General features: G+C 40.3%; 1 protein-coding gene across 2 annotated transcripts; it reads left to right on the top strand.

Annotated features, from left to right (window-relative positions):
- Window positions 1-1,159: 1,159 nt before the first annotated feature.
- On the top strand, window positions 1,160-27,192 carry usp47 (ubiquitin specific peptidase 47). Of its 2 annotated transcripts, XM_042488771.2 has the most exons (28): window positions 1,160-1,467; window positions 7,329-7,523; window positions 9,889-10,005; window positions 10,866-11,019; window positions 11,122-11,218; window positions 11,310-11,455; window positions 11,559-11,638; window positions 13,697-13,846; window positions 14,052-14,147; window positions 14,239-14,391; window positions 15,626-15,784; window positions 16,989-17,120; window positions 17,337-17,413; window positions 17,604-17,659; window positions 18,594-18,706; window positions 18,831-18,932; window positions 19,124-19,331; window positions 20,332-20,447; window positions 20,608-20,727; window positions 20,834-21,635; window positions 22,743-22,918; window positions 23,008-23,088; window positions 23,205-23,320; window positions 23,418-23,536; window positions 23,879-24,009; window positions 24,427-24,474; window positions 24,584-24,714; window positions 25,534-27,192. In XM_042488771.2, the coding sequence occupies exons 1-28, from the start codon at window positions 1,423-1,425 to the stop codon at window positions 25,706-25,708; spliced, it is 4,095 nt and encodes a 1,364-aa protein (XP_042344705.1). In that variant the 5' UTR covers window positions 1,160-1,422; the 3' UTR covers window positions 25,709-27,192. The 2 variants fall into 2 exon arrangements, with proteins under 2 accessions (XP_042344705.1, XP_087933728.1); XM_088077602.1 differs by lacking the exons at window positions 1,160-1,467; window positions 7,329-7,523 and adding an exon at window positions 9,614-9,764.
- Window positions 27,193-27,272: the final 80 nt, after the last annotated feature.

Below are 27,272 nucleotides of genomic sequence, written 5' to 3'. Positions count from 1 at the left end.
CTTCCTTCTGGGTAGTTTTTAAAAGACCTTTAAAAGGGTTCAAGGAAGGGAGTGCCTCTAAGATAACAACATTTTGGAGCTTTAATTATTGCTAAATTGCCATATAATGAAACTGGGGCTTCAGGGGGCCCCTGAGGATGTTGGAAGTTGGGTAGTTGCCTGCTTTATCTGCTTAGTAATGCAGCCCTGTGTATGGATGTGCTCTATGTATTTGATAGCATTTTTTCAGCCCATGTTGTATTTCATCATTTAGGCTCTGTACATGCAACAATTATTAAGGCCAAATGTGTCAGATGACCAATAGGACACGCTCAGTGTTTGGAAGGTTACTTTTGAAAAGTAATATGTTACAAATTACTCGTCATCCTGTTGAAATATAATAAGTAACATCACTTTTAATTATTTAATCAAAGTAATGTATCTTATTCCATTTGATTCATTTTTTTAATTACTTTTCTAACAAATGTTTTAAACAGGGCAATAAAGCTGAAAAAACATAAAAACATAAGAGCACAAATGTTGCGCTCAATTTGTCTCAGTGGCTTTGCTGACTGATGTTGTCCATAAATATGCCAAAAGAAGGCATTCCTGCACAGCAAAAAGATGTAAAGTAAAAGATTTAATTTTTTATTCAACACATGCACTTTTTAAGGATTTTTCTCCACATGTAACCCCTTTGTAATCACCAACACTTTGATAGCTGTTATTTAATTACATATTTGTCCTCAGAAACTGTAACTTATTATCGTATTTTGTAATTTAATTATTGTAACTAGTTACATACCAGACACCAGACCCTCTCTGTCATTCACATATAGACAAAAAAAGAGAAAAGAGTTAAGTAATGAATTTGTGACAAGTTTATTTCTTTAAATCGGAGCATGTGCTCATTCAAGTGGCATTCTGTTACTATTCATCCATGTTGTGCACTTTAATCAGTTTAATCTATCAAAATTGCTGTGTTAAATTAAAAGCATTTCCAAACTGACCCACAACTGACCTGCACTATTCCCTCCAAACAAGCTAAACCACTAATGCTGTGTGTTTCTGTCATCTCTGTCCTTTTAAAAACAATTAAACACTCACGCACACACGCACACACACACATTAACGTCATCCTGTCCGCACACATCACGCACGTTCGTCTGGATGGAATGTGACGCCACAGCTCCTGAGTGAAGTCTCGCGGAGTAAAACACCGGCCATTTTTCTCCATGTATAGCAGGACACTTTGTGCTCGGGTAGTGTAACCGAGTGTTGCGATCACTTTGATAAGCCTACAACTTTTGGCAAGTTTAATTTTGTTATCAAAGCATCTAAACTTACAACAAACAGCACACAAACCATGTTTGTGTTTACCGCTGCAAAGTTTTTTCGCTGACATCCCTGTCCGGATAGATGCTTGTCTAAACTGTCGCACAAATGGAAATGGTGCCCAGCGAGGAGAACCAGTTCGTACCCAAAGAGGTGAGGTTATCATGGACCATGCCCAGGTCGGAGACTCGGCCACTGGGCGTTAGCTGTCACCCTCTTAGACCATGCTCATTAATAATTAAAAAACTTTTGTATCACTTTGGGAGTTTGCGATCTTGGTGTATCATTTGGAAGCTAACTCTCAGCTGCTAACTGTTAGCTAAACACGACTTGGACGGCCTATCATGACATGGCTAACTAACGTAATAGCTAACGTCGGTTAGCGGCTAGTTTCACCGCATCTCAGACAAAGTGAGTCTATAACAGCAGCTAAAGCTTTAGCAAAATTAGCATCACGTCTTCTGGCTCTCTATTCTTGCTTTCTGGTAATTGATAACTCCAGAGCTGTTCAAATTTTGCGGTTGACATCATGTTACTCCCATAAAATAAAGACGACAGTTGTCAACATCAGTTAGCCAACTTGCAACTAACATTAGCTAGCTGTATTCGGCTAGCATAGATCGTTAGCTTTTTAAGTCTGGTTAATGGCAACAACTCTCGCCAATGTAGATGTTTTTGAAGTTGGCAAATGCAAACAGCTACATCGATGGAGCAGACTGCCAGTGTTGAAGCAACGTCTTTCCCTATGTTACGTTAATAATAATGTACACTTTGAGTCCTTCTAGTCCGTATCAGCAATTGTTTTGAACTTCTAGCTTTTCTGTGAACGTTACCGTTAGCTTGTCAAATTTGCAAGCTAGCGCTAATTTTAGCGGATTTGACTAGCTAACGTTCATGAAGGTGCGACGTTAGCAGAGATGTAATTTGCCTGCGCCTCGCGTTAAAACAAAAATAGTCGCCTTTTCTTGTTTCTCTACATCATTGGCGAACTCATTTGTCAGAATGTTAAATATTGTAGCCTTTGGCTGTGCATCCTGCCATGTATGGCTTGTTTGTTAGCCAACGTACAGTTACAACATCCTAGCATTAGCTACATTAAACAATTACAATCTATAAGATTGTACTGTGCTGTCATGTTTTCCACTCATGTAATAAATGAATCGGCTGTTGGTGCTGCAAACAGCATTAATCGTTACCAGATGGTAATTCGGTTGCTGACATGTTGCCTCAGGTAAACAGTGTGATTTTAACATACACGTCCTATGGCATGGTAATCATGTTCATGTGTTATTTTAGGGTTACTACAAGTTATTTGGAGTCCCAGTATGTCTTTATGGGTGTTTTCTATAGCACCCTGGCTGCATTTACGTCAGCTGCGGAGTCATACTTCATGCACAGGACGTCACTCGTTGACATTAAGGCTGGTGGGAAAATTGGATTTGATGATGCAGCACTGCACACTTATTCAATTTCAATAAGTTTCATAATGCAACCAGTTAATAGATTATCCGTCTGATTTTCTGAAACCCTGGGGGGGAAGCCTTTTTCAAAACAAGGATAGTTTGAGCTTGTAAGGATGAAATGGGTTTGTTCATTTATCTCTTTGCAGGCAAAACAGGATTTTCTTAGACCTTAAGACTTTCAGCACTTAATAAATCAAGTTTGACTGGTAAAGAAATGCTAGAGATAGTTAATTATAGAGAATGGATAATGGATGATGGAATGACATAATTTAGTTCCTGGATATGCATTGTATAATTTTTTCCCACAGTCTGTTCATTGTCTTTTTTTGAAACTAGAAATACAAGTTATTTTACAACTTTTAGAATGCAAACATTTAACTGTCACACACAGACTATTTGAAATAAATACTCAAATAAGACAGAAAACACCCTCCTTCCTCTTGTTGAACTTATTTATTTTTGTTTGTTCGTAAGATTTATTTATTAATTTTTGTTTGCCTTGGGTAATTGGTTTTTTTTCAACAACAAATAAATTCTTATAAATTCTATTCTGTCACTCTATAGACACGCTGGTAGGACAGGGACATAAAACCAAGTGAAATGTAAAACTGGACTGAAATTGATGGTGAAGTTACAAATTATTGACTTATGGTGTGGAACAAGACATGAAGTGGGGTGCAGGTAATTTAAGATGTAGTTTGGTGTTGAGACTGGATGGCAGTGGTGGTGTGGTGTTCTGGGATATCAGCGGACACTCAGAGCTTTCTCTTGATGCCATGGACCCAACTGAAAGAACCATTTATGAGGCGAGACACCCTTTTAATATCCCCAGTCATATAGTCACACATACAGCCCTGCAATATATAAAATGGATGACTACTGAGTGGCTTTGTGCTTTGATGGATTTAGAAAGTGTTGAAGCAATACTGGCATATCCTCATGCTCTGTCATAACAAGAATAGCATATCATTTATCTTTGCAAGATGCATGTAGTAAAATTGCCTTTTGTAATGCATCAAAGGAATTCAGGGTTAATCATTAATGTTTGCAAGTCAGAAACTTACTCCCACGTGAAAAGTCACTTCCCTTTTATGCTATGTTGCCACGTGTTCCAAGCTGCAGTATATAATACTGTAACGCGAGGTGTTACATATTGGTTTGTTTTGCATGTACAAGTCGAAACTAGCCAAAACAAACAAACAATTTTATTGATGATGTTAAATGGATTTTCTTGGCCCCACAGGAGTTTCCTAATGTTGTAGTTAAATGTTAAGGAACATTGTTCTAGCTACTTCATGTTTTGACTTGGTCAAGATGTCTGTCTTCAGGCAGAAGCTAAAGCAAATGTATGTAAAACCCTCTTTTTTAGTTCTTAAACTTTAACTGACAGGCTGTCAGTGGTCTCTAAAGAAACTACCAATATAAGGTAGCTTATTTATTTTGTTGAGTCACAATTTAAAACAGATTTAGCCATACATATTTGCAATGACATGTTCATTGACATCGCCTCATCTGTCTTTTCAACCACTCTCAATGGCTAGTGTCCCCATAGATTTACTAGCCGCTGTCACTACTTGCCAAAAACATTGTTTGGATACAGTAATCCATCCAAATTGGTAGCTGGTTTCTTTTCGTGTGTGTCAGGTCCAGTTGTGCCATCTACAATAAATAGTATGTCAATCAGAATATTGGCTGAGGTTAATTTTAGTACCCGCATCTCTGTTTTTGTGTGCATGCCATGCACAGTAACACTACATTGTATGAATAGGTGTTCATGGATACCAACATTTCACAACATTGTAGCCTATCATTATTTTTTGTGCCATTTAGGATTGGTAACAGCTGTGAGGAAATACTGCATGTGCTTTGCAGTACCTGTGGCTTCATGTCAGCACCTTGTGATTATATCCATGGTAAAAATAACCTTTAATCTCATAATACACTTGTGTGCAGCGACTTTATAGGACCTGTCAGTCACATTTTGCCAAGACCACAAACCTCATAAAGACGTTACAAAAAAAGGAATTGCTTGAAAATAGTCTTGTAATTGTGATCTTTTCACCTGCCAAGATGTTTTAATTTGCCAGTCATACAGTGATAGGTGTACTTGGCCAACAAGTCAACATAATTTAGCCTAAATTTAATTTTGAGGCTAATTGGTCAAAAATGTTTTACAACTTATTTCCTTGTTGTGTTTGTTTTAATTTGTTCTTTAACCTAACTATCTCCATATATTATCAGGGTGTCTTTTGGAGTAGCAGGCAGAGTATTTTTGATGAGATGAAGAGGATTTCTCAGGTAGCCATACCTTCTGTGTGGTGTGGAAGAGACATAAAGCATGGTGTTAAACAGATGCATGATGCAGCACCGTGACGACCTTCTCCAGAAGTCAGCCTCACAAACAACAGCTTTATCAAACATAAGACAACATGAAATATTAACCATTGAAATGACATCCTGGAAATTGTGTCCTGTAAAAATCTGTCTGTGGACTGTTCTCAGTTTTTCTTCATCAGTAAGCCATAATTTAATTCACCAATGTTTAATATAATCTTCAAGGCCAATATGTCATGGTTATACCACAGCAATAATTTTAAATCCTGCTTTAAGTGTACAACAGTTTTCAATACTCTGTCAGTATTCACAATTTTATTCAATCCTCTCCTAAACTTTCTTTTTAAACTGCATATGATTTTTATGGTTGTTGATTGCCTTTCTAAACTTCAGTTTCATCTGTTGTTTATGCAGCAGCACAGTAACTTTAAACACCAAACATTTTTTAGTTACTGGTAATCACCAATCCCTGAGGCAAGAGAAGCTGGCCTGGCCTCATATTTGCATGCTTGGTACAGTTGCACCTGTAGAGTGAGCTTTTCTGCCAGTTTTTTTGCTACTTTGTTTTTCAGCCTGCAAATCATTTGAACCTGAACCTGGTACTGTGTGCATACCAGACTAATCAGAAAACAAACTATGGGGAGTGTTCTAATGACGAAGCATGTCAGCAGCTGCATGTACTGCATTGTTTCGACATATTGTGGACAGTTTGGTTTAGATTAGACCACCTGTCGTTGTTTTTCTGTTTTGAAAATCCCAACAAAACATCATTGACATCCCAGCAAGCGGGCTTGTCCAGTCATGTATAGGAAGGTTTCCTGGTGGTCAGTGAATGACCAATGGTCGTGGATTGACCAGCCTACTTGAAAAAGAGGTCTTTGTCAAGGAATTTCCTAATGAACCTTGAAAAAAAACAAACAAAATAATGCAAATTGTCATTGCGTGTGGTTACATGAACATAAATCACCTGTTTATGAGGCTTATCCCATGTAGGATCATATTTGGGAAATTCTGTTTACATAAGCACAGAGAAATCAGATTATTCGTGTTCTGAATAGATCCCAGTTTCTTTCAGAGTACTTAAGCTAAGGTATTCTGGTTTCTCATAAATGGAATATGGTGCTGACACGCTCAAACACATAAATGGGATTCTTGAAAAACCCGTTCATAAATGGGTAATTCATGTCCATGTAAAGGCACTCGTTTTTGGAGATGAGTCTTGCATGTCACCAACACATCAGTATGTTTTATTGTGAACAATATTTGCATTTGATAACACTTAAACTCTAGAAAATGCTCTGGGGCGCACTCTGGCACAAACAGGGCCTTTCGGAAATTCGGAGCACTGTTGGAATATACTGTTCGGTTATCCAGAGCACCGCACTTTCGGAGAGTCAGAGTGTTATCTCGGCATCCGTGTGGGGAGAAGGAGCAGCAGAGCGCCGAATGGATTGAATATGTGATTAATTACACCCCTCTTTAACTCATGTAGAAGTAGAACGCGCCGTGTCTTCAAACAACAGCTCTCTCATTTTAGTGTGCAGCATCAGATTAAATTTAAGAATGCACCCAAAGTTTTAAGGAGAGCTCTTCTGGTTTAATATATTTAGTCATTATGGCCAACGGTTTTATTTTATCAAACATACGTAACTGTTAATTGGTCCAGTGAAAACATGCAGTTTTCAGTTTAAAGAATTATCTCTTCATTAGGGATGGCTATCGTCTGAAATTTACTGACACTAATGCCATTGTGCTGCCAGATTATTATTTTTGCACAGACACCAATATTAGAATTTTTTTTTTTGATTTGTTATTTTGAGGAATAGAAACGGGAAAAGAAACATTCTTGAATGTTATATTTTATGGCAATACAAAAAGCTGAACAGGAACTTTTCCCTTACAAAATAGTCTAACATTAGCAACATTTTCATTAAAATTAATAAATAAACATATCACAAACCTAATGACATTTTATTTTCCTTTTTCAGAAACGTGTTACTAGTAGGTCATATTAGTACAGAGGCATGACATGAGGTGGTATTTGTCTTTTGTGCATTGTGTATTTATGATGACGACATTTGTTGCACAGCCTTACTAATCATTCATTCTAACGCTTAGCTATTAACCAGTTCACGGTGCTCACAACACAGAATACAGAGTAAAAAATGTAGGCAGTACCTTATGATAATTTCTTCCCCTTTTTATCTCGATTTGCAGATCCAAAATGCAGCTGAGGAGCCCAGAGTGCTGTGTATCATTCAGGACATCACCAGTGCAAAGACGGTCAATGAGAGGCTGACCCTCAACCTGCCAGCTTCCACCACCCTCTCCAAACTCTATGAAGATGTTGCCCACAAAGTGGGATATGTGAAAACCACTTTTGACCTTGCCTGGGGAAATACACCGGACATGGTTAGGAAATGCTTCATTCATCTGGACAGTTTTTTGTTTCTGCCACCGTATGATAATTTCCACATAAACCTACACAGCTATCAGTGTAATGATGAATCCCTTAAAATCAAAAGGTTCGTTCTAGGTAAAAGTTGCATGTCAGGGTTTCAGCATGATGCTAAGGTGGCACTTAACAGGTGGTGGAGGTAACTTGGCAGGTAAAAGAGTTTTTCTTTGTGTGATTGTGTGTTGAAAATGTGATGTATGCAGTCAGCAGAAGCCTTTTATAACTCCCACTTGACATACATGTTGACGCAAAAACACAGTTGATTTAACTTAGCTTGGTGGTGAAAGCTCTGTATTTGAATAATAGCTTTGATATTTTTTGTTTGTATTAGGTGTCAGCTCAGTTATGGTTAAAGCTGCACTGATCAATATTATTATATTAAGAGTGGATCAAGTAATAATCCGTAATGTGAAAAGTGATGTTTTTAGAAATTGGCTTCTAGAGAATTATCAATCAACTCGGAAGTTCACATCAGCCTTACAGAGCAGTTTAGTGTCTCTCACCTCATTGTTTTGGGTTTACAGCCCGCAATTTGACTATTTTGGTTTCGTTTCACTGCTTCAAACCTCTTATTAACACTACAGCTATACCAGAATCAGGATTTTCAGTCAGAGAAATAAAGTGTAGATCCAGATCATAGTTCTGTTATGAAATCCTAGTGCACCTCTGAGTGTCTCTCTCACAATAAGTCACATGGGATGACAGTAGAGGGGGTTGCACCAACATGTGGCTCCAAAGTGGTTTAGCCGACTTTGCTGCATTCAGCGCTGGAGCTGAGAGCTCAGCAATGCCCTGCCCTCCAATTCCATCACCCATAAGATATAAGAAAAGACATAAGATACTTTATGTATCATTTTAGATGCACCACGAAATTATGTTTGGCAACTCTCATGCTGTCAGCTGCACACAAACAAAATTAAACATTAAATGAAACCTAAGTTAGAACATTAAGATTAAGTATAAGATAGAACTAAAAATAATGACAAGATAAAATAGTGACAAATAATTCTAAGCATAAATTATAATAATAATGATAACAAAAAGTGTGTCTTATATATCAATAAATAAATGGCAGCAGCAGGTTTAAAGTGCATTTTGACTTTAGTCATTGCAGGATATAAAGTGTGTTAAATGCACGTACCCATAATGCATGCATGCACGTACGTGCATGCATTATGGAGGAGAGGGTGATTGAGGCTACAACTCTGGGAAAAAAGAAGCTATTCCTCAGTCTGTTAGTTTGAATGGTTTGTTTCTGGTTCTGTCATAGACAAATTGCAATTCGACTCAAGGGCTTCTGGACTGATGTTTTGAATCATCAGCATTATGGGGGAAGCCCCCAATGACATTTAGCTCTTAAAGAGCCAGATATTTCCCTCATCTGGAAAAAAGAGACAATGTTGTTACTCCTCAGGTGGCCAGAAACACAACTCTAAGCAAATGTCAATGGAGTGTCAGCTGCATATGCTGTCAGTGTTAGTTTGTTAGTACTGTGTTTATAGCAGAACAGAAGTGCAGCTGTAAGTTAATGTTTTGGCGGGGTGTTGTTGAGCTCAGGCTAAGTATTTCAGGTGAACCCTGGTGAGATTCATAATAATGGCCTCCAGCCTGTATATGCAGTGAGTTTATGTGAGGACTAATAGCCCCTGCCACTTCTACACTGGGAGGGCCGTGTCACCACATCATGACCCCAGTGAGGCTGATAGTGGTAGAGATATGAAAGCCAGACAGCGACAACTTTTTTTTTATGCCATGTGCTATCAATGTTCGAAAATGAATTTTGCCACTCCATTGTGTCTACAAAGAAAGCAAACCGTGTAAGAATGGTGTTGCAAAGAGAAAGCACTCTCACATGAACGAATGCATGTGCGCCCTCTGTGTTGAGTACGAGTTTGTTCTGTTGTCTATGTTTGTGTATATACTACATCCTTTTCTTAAATGAGCACAGGCTAATCCTGCTGCTGACCCAGGCCAAAGCCCAGGTGCTGTATCTGTTGTTATCTCACTGAGTAGGTCAGTGGATTAAGCTACTGTATGTTTCCACTGCAGCACTTGTTCCCAGCTCACCCGGGAGAAAGACAGAAAGTCTTCTGCTACATAGCATTGCTCACATGTTGGCTTCAAGCTACTTTCATCGCTCGCGTCAATACAGGGAATTTGCTGAAAATGAGTTCAGGGGGAATATAAGTCTTCTTGTGAGTTCAGCTAGTTTGTAGTTTTGTACACTTGTTTTAAATATTTTGTTGCTGTTGATTTTTCTGCATATTCCATAGTTTGTTGTTTTACTGTGATATTTGTTTTTATTCTGCCTCCATTTAGGCACCACTGGATCACAGCAGTGAGATGTCCCTCTCAGATTCTGGGTTTGAGCCTGGTGGTAAGAGGAATTTCCTGCAGCTCACAGACAAAGATGGAGAGCAGCCCCAGATTGCATCGGTGAGTAGTACAAGATTAACAAAATGAGTTCCTAATTTCTTGAAGGGGACTTGTCTTGCTTTTCCTTATTTTATGTTTTATATATACATACTTTATATGTAATGTTACAATGTCTGAAGTTCATATTAAATGTGGCCAAAGTTGTAAATAGCAAATGTAAGTCAAAGTAATCCCTGTAAGCAAAGATCTCAGACTCCAGACCCTTTGTTCATTCTTTTTCAACTACTACTTTTGAGACAAGCTCGGTTCCTTGACAGATTTCGTCATGTGGTCATCTGCTCCATGCACGTCAGTGCAAGTGTCACCATTACTTAACCTACACTGCTACATAAAGCTACATGCTAACGTCAGGGAAACGTGATTTTATTATTGCTTATGTTGTCAATGTTTCCCCGATTTCTGATCAAGTTTCTGCTGGAACACGTCCAGTTGTATAGATCTTGATTTGGAAGCTTTCACTGGATATGTTTCACATTAGAAAGGTCTAGCTTTTGTCCGTCACAGTTATTCCCCAGCTTTTTGACAGTGAAGATTCACAGCAATATGGAAGTACAGGAAATGTTGACCAATCAGAGAAGACAAGGCTTTTTTAATGGGGGGCTGAAAGAGACAGGTGCTTAAATAGTGCAACTCAGACAGAGGGTGAATACTGGTGTTCCAGCACAGTGTTAAAGTGATTTTTTGAAAATCTAAGCAGGTAAAATGATCTAGTTGAAACCCAAAATACAAGTGCGAACCTGAAAATTAGCATAATGGATCCTCTTTTAATAATATATGTTTGCTTTTAGGTCTAGTACATTGAGATTGGTTTTGGAGACTAAAGATATTTAATTAAAACGTCCCTCTCTGTATGTGTGCAGGATGAGTCGGGAACAGCAGATAGCAGTGGACTGGATGACAGCTCCCAGGAAAGGTTTATTGGGCCCCTACCGAGAGACGGCACTGCGGGCTGCAGTGGTGACTACAGCAGTCCATCTTACTCTTACTCGTCCATCCTCAATAAATCTGAAACAGGTGAGGTTTTAGCACCTGCAGAAAATGTGACTTTTCTCCTTCTATACAACTGCAACTGTCTTACTTCTTGTCTCTTGTCTCCCCTGCCCCCTCTGACTGTAGGCTATGTGGGCTTGGTCAACCAAGCTATGACCTGCTACTTGAACAGTCTTCTACAAACGCTGTTCATGACCCCAGAGTTCAGAAATGCACTCTACAAGTAAGGAACTATGCTTATAGAAGTGTTTGTGAAGTTTTACTTGCAAAGTACAATTTATAAAAATTCTTTTATAACTTCTGTCTGACTTCAGCTGGGAGTTTGAGGAGTCAGAAGAGGATCCAGTCACGAGTATCCCCTATCAGCTGCAAAGGCTGTTTGTTTTGCTGCAGACCAGCAAGAAGCGGGCCATCGAGACCACTGATGTGACACGGAGCTTTGGCTGGGACAGCAGTGAGGGTGAGCCTTTGTACTCTACTGTGACCAGACTCGCATGGCTTATGTGAAAGAGAGACCAAGTCCCCCTGCATCTGTACACTCATTTACACTTTTTGGTTTTTAGCTTGGCAGCAGCATGACGTCCAGGAGCTGTGCAGGGTCATGTTTGACGCCCTGGAGCAAAAGTGGAAGCAGACAGAGCAGGTAGGAGAGAGCAACAAGCTCTCTTAGACTTCTGACAACAAAATTTCAGCAGCCAGTCTGCGGGGGCCCCAACCTCCCACAACCGAAACAAAAGAGCTACTGTGGGAAATGTGAAATGGGCCAGTAAGCCCCTGGGTTAGCTGTTTCTTATCTCAAGACTGAATTATAAACTGCAAACACTTAATCCAGTGTGCGTATTTACAGCCATGTGGTCGGTACACATGAGCTCCTGGTTAGCACAGAATAAATGCATGTGATGAAGCCCCATTTTAAAAAATAACATAATGGATTCGATTTTATTCTAGCCTACTTTTCAGAAGTTTACAGTTAAAGTTAAAATTTAAAATTAAAAGTCATTTTAAGATGACCTATGAAGACTAAGCATTCCTTTCACCCCAATCTAGATTTAAGATATTTATACATTTTTAGATGTCCTTTACTTTAGAGCCAGTGGAAACAGTTGTCTTGTTGAGCTGCAGATAACACTATCCCTGTTGCTAGTTGACTGTAACCTGATCAACTGCAGTGCAAAGCAGGCCATAGTTGGATTGCCTGTTACAAAAGTTACAAAAATTGTTGGACATGCCATTTGGGCAACAAGAGCTCGGAGTAAGTATTAGCATTAACAGAGTGGCACTGATCAGTGTGTCATTTCATGCTGCATTTCTGTTGATTGGTTAGTAGACATAGGTCGTAACAGCAGTCACACCTTGGGATGGTCATCCTACATTTTTCTCACTGTGCAACGTAGGACAACCGTTTTAGAGCCACGACTAAAGATATCGCCAAGTTTGTTTGACGATAGTTATCTTTTTTCTGGGACAGCCCAGAATTGCACAGTATCTACGGGGCTCTAGGGAAGGTAGTTTCAGACACCATAAGGTGATTCAACAAGCACTCCTTTTGTAGAATAGTATCAAATGTTGGAACGCCCAGAAGCTCACCTGGTATAGTGCGCGTTCAATGTACAGAGGCTGTATCCAGTTGGTATCACATATTACAACTTAAGTCAGGCTCAAACTATAAAAGTTTAACAACCCTAACCGATTTTGAAATCAGTTTGGATCCCCCACATTAGTAGAAACTTCGCAGATGTTCTCCTCTCTATTCTCAAACATGCACACACTACAGGATAATCGTGCCAGAGCGAGCGTGAATTCACATGATACCTCACATGATGTTATGGGAAAGCAGATGTAAACAAAACAGTATGACGTGGTGCAACAACTTGCTGTAATGTTAATGCTTTGCACTGAAAAAAAAAACAAAAGCAGAAGGCTTATTGAGTTGGAATGAGGAAATAGTGTGGGAGGGTTAGTCTATTCTCCAGGGAGAGCTGGACATGAGATCATATCAATTAGTTTTGATATCTTTCAACAGTAGTTTTCTTGTGAACTTTAATCTGAAGGACTGGAATGTTTACAGTTGTTTTGCGACATTGTCAGCTGCTCCTTACTGACGTAATCATAACGATTATCATCCAGATATGAAATCCTGATCATCAAACATGTTTAAAATTATCGGTGCAGCCCTGATGAGTTGGTGAGCAGGTGATCTGACTGTAAGCATCTCACATTAGGAACAATTCTTTGCTGATCATTGGTACTAACTAAAGTCCCAGACCAGATTTGTCCTCCAATTATCATGAGGGGTTAACTTGGGATAAAGTGGCCCAAAACTACTGTTGTCTGAATCTGGCTTTAGACCAAGCTACAAAAGTCTGACATCATAGGGCTTAGCCTGGTGAACTGAGTCTGACATGTCCTAAAATGCCTTCTGATTTCGGTAACAACAGAGAATTTTCTTTCATTAGAACAAACTTTGCTGTTCTCAGATTCTTACCACTATTGGGGCAAAACATTCAAAATAGTTTTTGATGTATTTATCCAACAGTTTTGTGTGACAGTTAGCGTCACACGGCAACTATTACGTAACACTGCCTCCTTTTAGTGAGAATATGTTGCGGGATCAGAACATTTTGTTGCCCAAACAGATGCTGAATTGTTTTAAGTGAAACATGGCTGCAAAGGCCTGACTGTCATGCCTCCGTATCCTCAGGCTGACCTGATCAACCAGCTGTACCAGGGGAAGCTGAAGGATTATGTCCGTTGTTTGGAGTGTGGCTATGAGAGCTGGAGGATTGATACTTACCTGGACATCCCTCTTGTGATCCGACCCTTTGGAGCCAGCCAGGCCTACGGCAGCGTGGTGTGTTTTCTCTCGACTTTTCATTTCTTTAAACATTTAACACATTAAATTGAAAGGCAGTAAAGACTCAGAGAACATTAGACATTCACAACTACATCAAGCCAGCTTTTAATTCGGTACTTGCAACTCATTTGAATATTGTGTATGACCATTAAGTGTTTTGTCCTCTTCTAAATGGAGCTGAAATGATTTTTCTCTGCTACAGGAAGAGGCTTTGCAGGCATTCATCCAACCAGAAACTCTGGATGGGCCCAATCAATACTTCTGTGAACGCTGCAAAAAGAAATGTGACGCACGGAAGGTTAGCACACAGAAAATGTGGCATGGGAGTCACAAGACAAGTGTTCTGCTATTGACCCGACTGATTCTTTGATAAATGCTTCTTTTCACAGGGTCTGAGATTTCTGCACTTCCCCTACCTGCTGACGCTACAGCTGAAGCGATTTGATTTTGACTACACCACTATGCATCGCATCAAGCTCAATGACCGCATGACTTTCCCTGAGGAGCTCGACATGAGTCCATTCATCGATGTGGAAGATGAGGTGAGAGCAGCGATGGCAGCACCCGTTTTCATCACCATGATTCTCTTAATGTGTCTTATTAAACAACAATATCTTGATGTGATTATAAACTGTGGTGAAGGGGAAAAAATGTTTCTCGCATTTCACTTTTGTGTGTATTTTTTTCCATCCTGAAACATTTTTATCAGGTTGCTGATAAGTATCTCATAAGGCAAAACATTTTCAGGTGTATTCTACAGGATATTCTCAAAAGCTTTCCCTCCAGAAATTTATAACGTACAGGACTGATATCCTTTACATACCAATATATCTTGTTAGTGAACAACATGTGATACCTCTATATAACTGCAGTTTGATGCCTCCCGCTGGCAACAAGTTTTCAGTTTGTCCGAAATTTGGTGGTCACCCGCTGTGAGCTTACAGAACATGTTTTTGGCTGTAACTCAAGAATTAATACGCTGATTATGCCACAACTTCACACAAATGTCTACTAATATAATAATGAAGCAATTACATTTTTATATCCAAAAGGGTAAAAGTCAACTTCACTGTGACATCATAATGTTCTGCAAAAGCACCTGGCCATTATTCAACGTCATAACTCAGGAACAGAATGGGAGACATTTAAGAGATATTGAACTGGTGACATTAATCTTAGGTGCCAACAAACTGTGCTGATTGTGTAGATCTTCTGTGCTGCCGGGTGGAAAATGTGTGTGAAGCATCCACAGTTTAAATTTGCAAGTTCTTTGCAACAATATATAAAGATAAATTTATAGTTAATAAAATGTATTGAATTCGGTTTAAGTCCTCACTACTGTGGCTCAGGAGCTAGACAGAGTCGTTCACTAATCGGAAGGTTGGCAGTAGCCTTGGCCAGCAGTGTGTGAATGTGTGTGTAAATGTGACTTGTAGTATGAGAGTGCTATGAGTGGATAAATGACTAGAAAAGCACTATACAAGTACATGTCCATATCATGAGTCTGGACAGACATGGATAAACTGCAGCTTCTCTGGTAGAAAAAGGCATATAAGCACAAGGCCGTAATTCTAAATTTGTAAATTACAGTTCTTCTTTGTTCAGCAATATGACACAACAACAGCATTTTGGTCACAAAGACAACACCTCATATGTTAAAGGCGTCTTTTGTTTTTCTGTCTGTTAAGATGTTATCAAGAAAAAGGAATACATATGGAGCAAGTTTATGACACATTTTAACCCATCTAGCATTGCTCTTAAAATTTTGTCCTCTAGAAGTCACCTCAGACAGAGAGCTGCACTGACAGCGGAGCAGAGAATGAAGGCAGTTGCCACAGCGACCAGATGAGCAACGATTTTTCCACCGATGACTGTGTGGATGAGGGCATCTGCTTGGACAGCACCGGCAGTGCAGAGAGAGTGCTCAAACCAAAGGTGTCATCTTGATCATCCATGAAATAGATATTGTTTATTACTGTTGATATCCTTTCTTAGTTTTGGGCTCGGATTTGAGTTCTTTTCATATTGGGTTTTTTTCAGACACGGAGCAAATTGCATGCAATTTAGAGCGTGGCTGTCTTAAGGATAGAAGTGTTGCCACTTTCGCAGGCTGACGTGGACACAGTCGAGTTTAACAAAGCAAGTTCAACCAAACAAAAGATCAGATTTTAATTGGTTTCATCTTAGCCAGAACTGCTCATTAGGAGTGGCTGGGACATTTTGCATATGGCCAATATGAGCTACACATGGGGCAAACCCCTGAGCAAGTGAGTGGGAGAACACAGATGCAGATAGTTTCATACCAAAAATTAGGTGTGATTGATTCAAGATTCAAAGTGTTTATTGTCATATGCACAGTATGGAAACATGTTTCCCTGTACAATGAAATTCTTACTTTGCTGTCCACAGAATGCCTAACATGCAGCAAATATAAAAGAAATATGAAATAGAAATTTAGAAATTTACAATAGAACAAATAACACAAGTGTAAAGGCACTAAACAATTTTAAGTAGCAGCATTTAAAGTACAGGACAGCAGGTAAAAACGTAGAAAGAAAAGTAGAAAGAACAGTGCAAATAAAACAGTACAGTGCAAATTCGAACAGTGCAATTGTGCATTGTGCATGTAATTGTGATTGAATGTTCGAGTGCAAAACTGATGGGGATCACAAGTTAAGACTTTCACAGCCACCTGATCTCAACACAATTGAACAGATTTTAGGTTACCGTGTTACACATAATACCACCGTCATCAAAACTCATCTCTGTGTTGTTTTTTTTTTCATTATTGTCTCCCATTTGAAGTTGCTGTAGCAATATTGTAGTGACTCGTGGAAATATTATTGAGCGACTGTCGGCTGTGAGACAAAGCTGAAAATTGATGCCTTACTTCCCCGTTCTTGTTACACGAGATGTCTGTCTTTCATTCATAATGTGCACTGCACTTTCTACATGATGATTCAGCCAACATTTTGCAGGTCATGATGGTTTTTTACATAAAATTTAATTACAAGCTGTATCTCTCCCCCTCTGTGTATACTTTCTTCATTTGCACGCTCAGTGTCTCAGTGTTGAGCATCAACAATATACAGCTTTATTGTTGCCTTTATATGAACAATAAGGTTTTCTCTGTCCTCAGAGCTTGCTGACCTTTGAGCTGTTCTCTGTCATGGTCCATTCTGGGAGCGCTGCGGGTGGCCACTACTACGCCTGCATCAAATCCTTCAGTGACGGCCAGTGGTACAGTTTCAATGATCAACACGTTAGCAAGGTCAGCCTCAGCCCTTGAGCAACCTGTTTTGTCCTCCTACAGCAGTTAAATGTCAGGCAGAGTGAGTCACAGGACTGTATTGGTCTGTGAACATGACTGTGTTAGTCATCAGTTTGTAATGAACTAAGTAAACACTGTTGTTTTAACATTCTACTTATCATTAACATGGTAGTATCTGTTGAGTCGTTCATGCGTCAGGGCACTTCTCTTTGGCAGATCACCCAAGATGATATCAGAAAGACATATGGGGGGTCCTCAGGGAGCAGAGGCTATTATTCTGGTGCCTTTGCAAGGTGAGTTGTTTTCAGCACATCATAAGCATACAGTATATTGGCCAAGTGAATACAATAATAATAAGCTGGACTTGTTAGTGTATCTGTGTTGAAATATGGTTCTTGTTCATTCTATGTTCATTGTTCAGTGTTTTCTTTACATATATTTTACTTCATTCATTAAAAAGACATCTTTTTTTTCTACCAACAGCTCTACAAATGCATATATGCTGATTTATAGATTGAAAGATCCCTCAAGGAATGCAAGTAAGAAATCAATTCATTTTAATGTGCCATTGCTAATGCCCAAATTACTTGTGCCTTTATGGTAGTGTTACGCCCAAGCCATGCCACCTACATCTCCCTGTGCGTGATAGCTACTTCGCTAAACGTCTGTAGCTTACACACGTGGTGTCCACATAGACAGCGCTGCTGCTGTGGTGCTGCCTGCCTGCCAGCCCTATATTTTTGAGTTTGCTCTTGATAATGACCATCAAAAATGGATTTTTCCAAACAAATGTCGGGATTCTGTGCACAGAAATGCTAGAGGCCTTTGAAACTGAAACAGGAAGTGTTACATTCAATATATATATATATATATTTAATGTCTGTTACATATTCTACAGATACAGGCATTGAAATTGTTAAAATGTGGAAATGTACTGGTAAACTGGCATGCAGAATCTCTAGATGAGCTGGAGCCAAGCTGTGCTTGAGCTGCGTTTCAGCTGCACTAACGCTGGCTGTGTGGCTGCTCTGTTGCCATGAGCGGCAAAGTGAAAAAGAAAAAAGATAAGATAAAAAGATAAAAACTTTATTGACACCACACTGGGGAAATTCACTTGTCACAGCAGCTCAAACAGTGACAAGTGAATTTCCCCAGTGTGGGATCAATAAAGTTTCCACAATGCACAGATGTTGCACAGGTTCGTGTTTTGGCCCCCACTGATCAATTGGATCATTCAGTGAGGATTTTTCCAGCCCTCATATTGAATGAGCCAACTGCTGGAGGTCTTGTCCTATAATCTGCGCCACACCTGAAGAAACCACTGCATCCCTTTGGTGTGGCAAGCTTATGCAGATGTTTTTCTGTTTTGATCGGAATCTTATTGTTTCTATTACTAGGACTGCTTTGACTCTGCTAGTCCTAGAATTAGTATGTAGTAGTATTAGTATTAAACACTGTTTGTCCTGTCTACAGAGTATTCATCTGTGGAAGACTTCCCAGAGCACATAAAGAATTTGGTTCAGAAGGAGAAAGAATCCGAAGAGCAGGAGAAGAGACAGAGGGAGATTGAGCGCAACACTTGCAAGGTGCATGGTCCTTTGGTTTGGTTCAAGATCCTTTGTTTAGCGTCTGAGTGAGGATCAGTTGACGCACTGCCTGTCTTTTAGAAAATAGTTAAACTATGTTTGCTCTCCTGTGTTCTACCTTCAGATAAAGCTTTTCTGCATGCATCCTGTAAAGATGATGATGGAGAGCAAGCTGGAAGTACACAAGGACAAAACTCTCAGAGAAGCAAGAGAGATGGCCTATAAGGTTTGTTGGTTTATTGTTGGTCTTCACCACCTGATTTTTCCAACAGCATAGCTAATCCATGAATTAAGTTCCTGCAGCAGACCTTAGATTCTTGAATGTTGGAGGATCTTTCAGTCACAAAGGAGACTTTATAAAAAAAAGTTAATATTGTGTTAGTACAACTGTATCACTGTGTTTGCTCTGTTCCTCAGCTGATGGAGCTGGAGGGGGTGGTGCCTTTGGACTGCTGCCGCTTGGTAAAGTATGATGAGTTCCACGAGTACCTGGAGCGTTCTTACGAAGGTGAGGAGGACACACCGATGGGCCTGCTGCTCGGAGGAGTCAAGTCCTCGTATATGTTCGACCTGCTACTCGAAACCCGCAAACCAGAGCAGGTTTTCCAGCCTTACAAACCTGGAGGTCAGTGGCCTATTACTGTTGAGTCACATACATAACGTTGTACTTTGTGCTGCACAGGTAATTGCGTGCACTTACTAAAAACAACTTAATTATTAAATTAAAGCCCACGAAGCAGAGTCATGACTGTGCAGCCTCTCTGTTTTTTGCAGATCAGCTCTGACGGGTAGGAGCAAATAAACATGACACCAGTATTACCCTGCAATTCTGAATGTGACAATATTCTGAAATTGATGTAGGCCATATAAACAGCATACTATGTTTAAATCTTACAAATCAGGCCGTTTTCTAAATTCTCTGATAAAGACATGGGATATGCCGATATTTTTCGGGTTTTAGGAGCATTATTTGGTCATGTATACAGCCAATTTGGAATATAAGTCTCAACTGGGCTTTTTCACTGCAGTTTGCGACAAACGGCCTCCCATCTGTTTACGGCCGGCACCGTGTGTTGTCATGGATATGTTGTATGCAAACCAACTTGCCAACAGTTTGCAAACCTGTGGTAGAGATGTATGTTAAATAAAATCCTGCATATCTACGCTTACTTTAAAGATGATGAAAGACGGATATCAACAGGTTTTTGGATATGTGCAAATATCGCAGTACCAACTTTTTCAAGAAGGTGAACAAAGTAAAGTCCAACAAGTCTGCCAGTGGTAGGAAACTGTGAAAAAAAGAATCGTATTTAGATACAAAGAATCAATATGACAAGCGGCTCCAGCTGTTCTACTTCTTCATATTTTGATGCAATAAAGGGCATGTTAGGGCAAGTTAATCGGAATACGCATGACTGCATGTAAACGGGAGTGTTAGGGGAGTTTTCATTTCGATTAGACATGTAAACAGCTTATTAGGAATAATGTCTTTTGGTATAATGGCAAAAAACAGACTATTTATTGTATGTAAACGTTCTCAGTGATGGCTTTAGATGTGACATAATGCCAAGCACATAAATGTAGTCATGTTATGTTTGTTTGGGTGTGCTTCTGATTTTCTACAGAGGTGATGGTGAAGGTTCATGTTGTGGATCTGAAGAGTGAGACCATCGCCACTCCAATCAGTGTTCGGGCGTACCTGAACCAGACAATCACTGAATTCAAACAGCTTATTGCACAGGTTTTCTTTACAGCTTATGTTTTCAGTACATTTTTCCTTCCTTAACTTTTCATTTTAAGCATCAACACATAAAAATGTGTAAAATAAATTGTGTACATTAGCCATGAGAATGTGAGATAAGTCCATCAGACTTAAATCTTCTATATGTGTGTCTTTCCAGGCTACAGGGCTGTCGGCAGAAAACATGCGCGTGGTCCTGGAGCGCTGCTACAATGATCTCCGACTCCTGTATGTTCCAAACAAGACACTGAAAGCTGAGGGGTTCTTCAGGAGTAACAAGGTCTCTACATATCCTATAATTCTCTCTTGTCCTTTTATTTCCATTTATTATGCCAGTTTTGTGTCTCAAGCATTTGTGACCTTTTTTCCATTTTATTTTTCATCAGGTTTTTGTAGAGAGCTCCGAGTCAGCAGATCACGAGGTTGCTTTCACTGACTCACTCTTGTGGAAACTGTTGGATCGTCACGGGAACACGATCCGGCTTCTGGTATTGCTGCCCGAGCAGTCTCCTGGTACCTTGGCCAACAGGACTCTTTGCCAAAAAGTAGGAGGTGACTCTGATGCATCCTTTGAAGGTTCAAAGGGTAACAGGAAATCTGTGGAAGCAATCCTTGAGGAGAGCACAGAAAAGTTAAAGAATCTGTCTCTGCAGCAGCAGCAGGGCTCCAGCACCAGTGACAGCCAGAAAAGCTCTGACGCCAGCGACTTTGAACATATCGAATCCCCGACTCAAGAGGCTGACTCAAACTCCTCTCTCTGCGTGGCTGCAGACAGCAGAGAGTTGGAGAACCGGATCAGGGCAACAGCTGGGGGCAGCAGTGGCGCCTCCTCTGACCCTGAGAACCACTTTGCCTGTGAGGAGCGCTCGGACTCTGAGGTGAACAATGACCGCAGCACAAGCTCAGTGGACAGCGACATTCTGAGCTCCAGCCACAGCAGTGACACGCTGTGCAATGCAGACAGCGGGCCCATACAGCTGGCCAACGGCTTGGACTCGCACAGCATCACAAGTAGCCGTCGCTCCAAAGCACACGAGGGTAAAAAAGAGACCTGGGACACCGCAGAGGAAGACTCCGGAACAGACAGCGAGTATGACGACAACGGGAAGAGCAAGGCCGAGGCTCAGTACCTGTACTTCAGAACAGAGCCTTGTTCTCAGGATGACTCCTCGTCAGATGCACAAAAATGTACGAATCTGCTATTTATGATGTAGTTTAAAGGACCAGCGTGGAGGATCAGTGAGGTTTCAGATTGCAATCGACTGAATACACCTTTCCCGACCTGTTCCTTTCCCAGGAAAACATAGGGAAACGTGTAAAGCCCTCTCTAGAGCCAGTGTTTGGTGTTAAGTTCATTTGTCCTGCTACTGTAGCAACATGGCAGGCTCCTGTTCACTACGTAGATATAAATGGCTTATTCTACGCTTACGAAAACATATGTCCTTTTTACACAGAGATCATGTTATAGGGCAGCTTCCAAGTCCTGTCTTTATGCCTCCTGTGCATTTCTGCACAGAACCAAACAGCATCCCGAATCGTGGAACCAAAAGAATAGAGGGGCATGATGTTTAATACAACAGCCTCAATGACAATATGACAATAACAATCATTTAGCTTCCCTGTTAGATGGCGGCTGATCTTGTCCTCTGCTCGGTGGGTAAGGAGCTCCTGAATCCTATTGATTTCCCAATTTGCAGATATTTATGGCAGCTCTTCTTCCTCTTAGTATTAGCAGCTAACTGCTAACAGCTTCTTTTTAAATCTCCCATAGTGGTTCACATGCATAACACACAGTTAAAATTTTACAATCATCCTGCCCGTGATCCTGTCCTGCTGGTTGTCCTGCTTATACAGAGACAGTTTTGGCGCTGTTAATACCTCCCATGGTGGCTTAAAGATAAGACAACTTTGTCCCCCCATTCTATGAACAGCGAGGCGGCATATCAGTGTGATATGTCTGCCTTGAACAAGCAGCGTATAAGTGGCTATTGATTCTTAATTTCCAGTGATTATACGCTAAAGAAAACATAGTTATGAATATCATGTTCCATTTCTGCCATCAGCTCCCCCTCAGTCCTACACACTGGAGGATTTATCATCCGTAACAAAGGAAAAAATGTTGAAATTAGATATCAGAGGCAACCACAGTGACTGTTTGTTTGTACAGAACTTGACTGAACCTGCATTGACAATGTTGTGCCAATTAAAAAAAGATGTTCATCAGTGTTTTTCTTCCTGAAGTGGACAGAAACTCTGGCTGCTAATCTAATAGTTGTTTCTTCTGATCTGCTTCAGCTTTAGTGGTTCACGTGGACAAGAGAATAACATTAGCAGCATTTAAACAGAACCTGGAGCCCTACGTAGGAGTCACCTCCACCCAGTTTAAGGTGTTTCGGGTGTACGCCAACAATCAGGAGTTTGAGAGCGTACGGCTCAACGAAACACTCTCATCATTCTCCGATGATAACAAGGTCAGGATCAGTTTTAGAATTGATTTGTTTTAGTTGTTTGTGTTAAAACAAGCCAATACTTGACTTTTACGTTTTATTACTTTCCCTAGATAACTATTCGACTAGGAAGAGCACTGAAAAAGGGTGAATACAGAGTGAAAGTGTATCAGCTTCTTGTGAATGAACCAGAGGTAAGAACTTTTTTTGTCAGTCTGCTCGAGAGGATTGTGGCTGCAATGACCCGACTTAAGTTGCTGAACACTGTAATCACAAATATTGACAATTTATTCACGTGTCTCTGATTCAGCCCTGCAAGTTCCTTGTGGACACGGTGTTTGCCAAGGGCATGACTGTGAGACAGTCTAAGGAGGAACTGCTCCCTCAGCTGAAAGAGCAGTGCAAGCTTGACCTTAGCATTGACAGGTAAGACTTTATTACTGCACATTGATAAAAAATGATAAACAATGGAAGAAAAAGTGTAGTTGTTAACCAAAGCGCATGTGTGTTTTTGTGTGTTTAGTGTTCGTCTCAGGAAAAAGACGTGGAAGAACCCAGGCACAGTGTTTCTGGACTACCATGTCTATGAAGAAGACATCAGCATCTCCTCCAACTGGGAAGTTTTCCTGGAGGTTCTCAGTGGTAACGCTCATTCTGTGGTTTCTTGTTACATGTTACAGTGGGTTATTGTATATTTACATTTTGTTTGTTGTATCTTTAGTTACTACTAAAGCTGTGTTACTTAATTTACATTTTAAAATCTAAAAGTACAGTACTGTGCAAAAGTCGTAGGACACCTTAAAGCTTGTTTTTTTAGCAAGGTTATAACATTATACATTATTACAGTGATAAAATTATAACTTGAATTTAGCGTACTTCTTTTTGGAAACCTAATGCATGTATACAGGTAAAAACTAGTGAGAGTGTAGGGAAACGTGTTGTTTCTTCAGGTGAATTTATGGTCTGTTGTGATCTGTTTCTCAGAACCAGAGAAGATGAAGTCCATGTCGCAGCTGGCTGTCCTGACCCGAAGATGGAGTCCCGCTACAATGAAACTGGGGCCCTTCCAGGAAGTTATTCTGGAGAGCAGCAGTGTAGAAGAACTCAAGGAGAAGGTATGTTATATGTTCTCCTGGATGCTTTTTTTTTTTATAGTTCGTTACATAATTTATACTGCTCAAACGTCCCATTTATTCAAACGTAAAGACAATGCCATTCTCTCACCCTGGTCAACCGACACTGATTACCAAAATGCAGGAAATAAATGACACCATAGAATAAAACAACAGAAACTGTATTCCATAATGAAAGCCGCTGATGCAGTGTCTCAGTACGGTTTCACTGCTGTTCAGATAAACATCGGTTTGGCATTGAGGTTATCATGCACTGTCATTGTCATTCAAAGTAACATCATTAAAGTTTACTTATATTTGAAAATACATTATATCTGGAAAAAAAGTTTTCTCAATCAGCAGATAGTACAAGAGCCATTACTTTGCCTTTTGTGATCAATTTCTTTCTCCTTTTTGCAGCTTAGTGAAATGAGCGATATTCCTCTTGAAAACCTGGAGTTTGCAAAGGTATGCAATCCCTCATACAAGACAGAAATTCTTCTTGTTATTATAGCTTTACTCTCCCATCTTTAAACTATATCATCTTTGACTGAGAATTCATGTCTGTTTTGTACAGGGTAGAGGAACATTTCCTTGTGATATTTCCGTGTTGGAGATCCATCAGGATTTGGACTGGAACCCTAAAGTGTCGACTCTGAACGTGTGGCCTCTGTACATCTGTGACGACGGAGCTGTGGTCTTCTACAGGTAAGGCCATCAGAAGTGCAGCAAGGCAGTGCAGTAAGCAGAGGAAAAGGATTTTTCCGGGGATTATTTGTCTCATTTAAGCTGTGTTTCCATCAAAGGCTTTTGGTATGGTTCCTTTGGAACCAAAAGTGCCACCTACAAAGAGGTACCTAGACCTGTTTCGCATTTCCACACCATTTATCGTCCACAGAACAGGTCTGCAGGCTGGAGTGAAAATGAAGATTAGAATATGAAGTTCACATAATGCGGTCTTATTTATATTCATAATTAATATACATTTTAAACACTTGAACATCCACTCGTTACTAAAACCATATGTCATCCAAGAGAGACAATAAAAACAGATGATTGGTCAAAGTTATATTGAAATTTAAGGTGTGTTGATGGATTCACAGTAACATTATAAGTAAATGTACCACCTTAAAAATTTCCCACAGTCAGCTCAGTGAATAAAATATTTTTTTCTCTCAGTCTACAGCTGCTGCTAGAGGCTGCAAAACATCATTTCAGTTAATAGTCATAGTTGACAAATGCATGAAAGATGTGGTGGTTCATGGTATGAACAGCAGCCACAGCTCAGCCCTGAGCACAGTGTCGATTCTCTACTGACCAATCAACGGACTGCAGTGTTTCTAGCTCCACATTTTAGTACCAGATCTGTGTGCGAGGTACCTCAAGCAGAGGGGTGATAAAAAATGGGAACTGAACCGACCTGCTGGTGGAAACGCCCCATTAGTGCCGTATGAACACAAGCACAGTTTCAGCACTTGAGACTTGTGACTTTGTCACTTGAGATGATCATTTCTGTGATCTTTGCAGGGACAGCACAGAGGAACCTATGGAGCTATCAGAGGAGGAACGCAATGAGCTGATGAAGAAGGAGAGCAGCCGTCTGCTTAAAACTGGACACCGCGTCAGCTACTCACCACGCAAGGAGAAGGCCCTCAAGATCTACCTGGACGGAGGCCCTGCCAAGGACCCAGGGCAGGACTGAGGCACTGAGCTCCGCTCCTCATAATCTGGATCGTCTGGCTGCTGCAGCAGAGCAACCGGGCTACAGGACTCCGTCTAAGTGCCGGGCCTGATAGATACTTGAACATCAAGCAGCATTGTGAGGCTGACGTGCTCTCACCCTCCACTCTGAGCCCTGGGACTGGCTCAGAACCCTGTTGTGCACTATAGTGTATTGTACTGTAAAGTTTAAAGGGAAGTACAAAAGCTATTGAATACAGAAAAAGAATCAAATACTGTATAGACAAATCAAATCAATTGAACGTAAAAGCTCCAGAGATGGATGCAGAGATGTTAGGACTGTGAAATTGGGCTGGAAGGCATCCATCCTGTCTATTTAAGTCTCCCGTCTCCTTTCACATCAGTCTCTCTCACTCTCCTCCCCGTCACTGCGTGCGTTTCCCTTCCTGTTCCTGTTTGGAATAGTGTTGATTCTGATTCATCTGTGACCATCTTGTAAGCTCACACCTCCCGAGCACTGCTCTATTACAGAAATCATTCTTATCTAACTTTGCTCACCTTCCTTTAAATAATAAAACAGCACACACACAACCAAGAACTACTTATCCAGCTTTCCTCTTCTGGCAGACAAGCCTCACTCTCTCAGTGACTCTTAACAACATCATTCACAAGATTTGATGAATCAAAAAAGCAACAATTAAGAATTTGTAAAGCGGAGGTTGTTTCTGCTCCTCTAATGCTCCTGTAATAGCCGGAGTAACGTGTCGTTATGGGTTGTCCTTACTGCTGCTCTTTGTGCTTTATAGGAGCTTTACCTCTGTTACCACTTCCACTAGATTTAATGATACATAGACCATTGGTCCTTGAATACAAAGTACAATGAAACAAAACCAAGTAGACTATGTTAAGGATCTCCTTGTTTTGTTTTTGTTTATTGTAAATTATTTTGCTCCAGACGTAATCATTCAATTAGGTCTTGTGAGGCTCAGGGCACACCTGTGTCTGTATTAACCTTTAATTTAGAGAGAAAGTGGATTTCTTTGTTGTTTCTTTTTGCACCATGTGAACTGGGTGTACATCTCTATTGTCATCCGTGTGTGTGTGTGTGTGTGTCTGTGTGTGTGTGTGTGTGTGTGTGTGTGTGTGTGTGTGTGTGTGGTGTTGTACTGAGGGGAGGGAGCTCTCTGGGTTTTTTCAGAGAGCGTGAGGTTGTTTTTTTGGCGCTTCTACCTGCTGCTGCTTGATAGACTGACACCAGAGGGTGTACAAAGCCTGCTGGACCTCTCAGTCTGTCCGGGCAACTGGTCTGAGGACTGAAGCTCAGCATCCCAGCCCCCCTCTGGGCTCCTGATGCTGCCACCAGCTACTATTCACTGTAGACATGCCAATATCTGAAGAATATCCTTTTTTTTGTTGTTGTTGATGTTCATTTCTTTGAGATTTAAATCCTGTGTGAAAATAGTTAAAGATGATTTTAGAAAGGAATTAAAATGCTTTTTTTCATAACTGCAGTTTTCTGTCACTGTAAGTTAAAATGAATTAATCAACCCTTTTGAAATCTAAGCAAGTTGGCTTGATTTATGTCA

The sequence above is a fragment of the Plectropomus leopardus genome, chromosome 1, assembly GCF_026936395.1.
Source record: "Plectropomus leopardus strain MGB_pleo_1.0 chromosome 1, ASM2693639v1, whole genome shotgun sequence".
NCBI classification, from domain to species: Eukaryota; Metazoa; Chordata; class Actinopteri; order Perciformes; family Serranidae; genus Plectropomus; species Plectropomus leopardus.
This window is presented reverse-complemented; position numbering and strand designations above follow the sequence as displayed.

Excerpts from the sequence above, each read along its gene's own strand:
- usp47 (XM_042488771.2), top strand. The coding sequence starts at position 1,423 with ATGGAAATGGTGCCCAGCGAGGAGAACCAGTTCGTACCCAAAGAG. Across the intron at positions 10,006-10,865 it reads AGCAGCCCCAGATTGCATCG|GATGAGTCGGGAACAGCAGA; the intron begins GTGAGTAGTACA and ends GTATGTGTGCAG. Across the intron at positions 20,448-20,607 it reads TCAAACAGCTTATTGCACAG|GCTACAGGGCTGTCGGCAGA; the intron begins GTTTTCTTTACA and ends GTGTCTTTCCAG.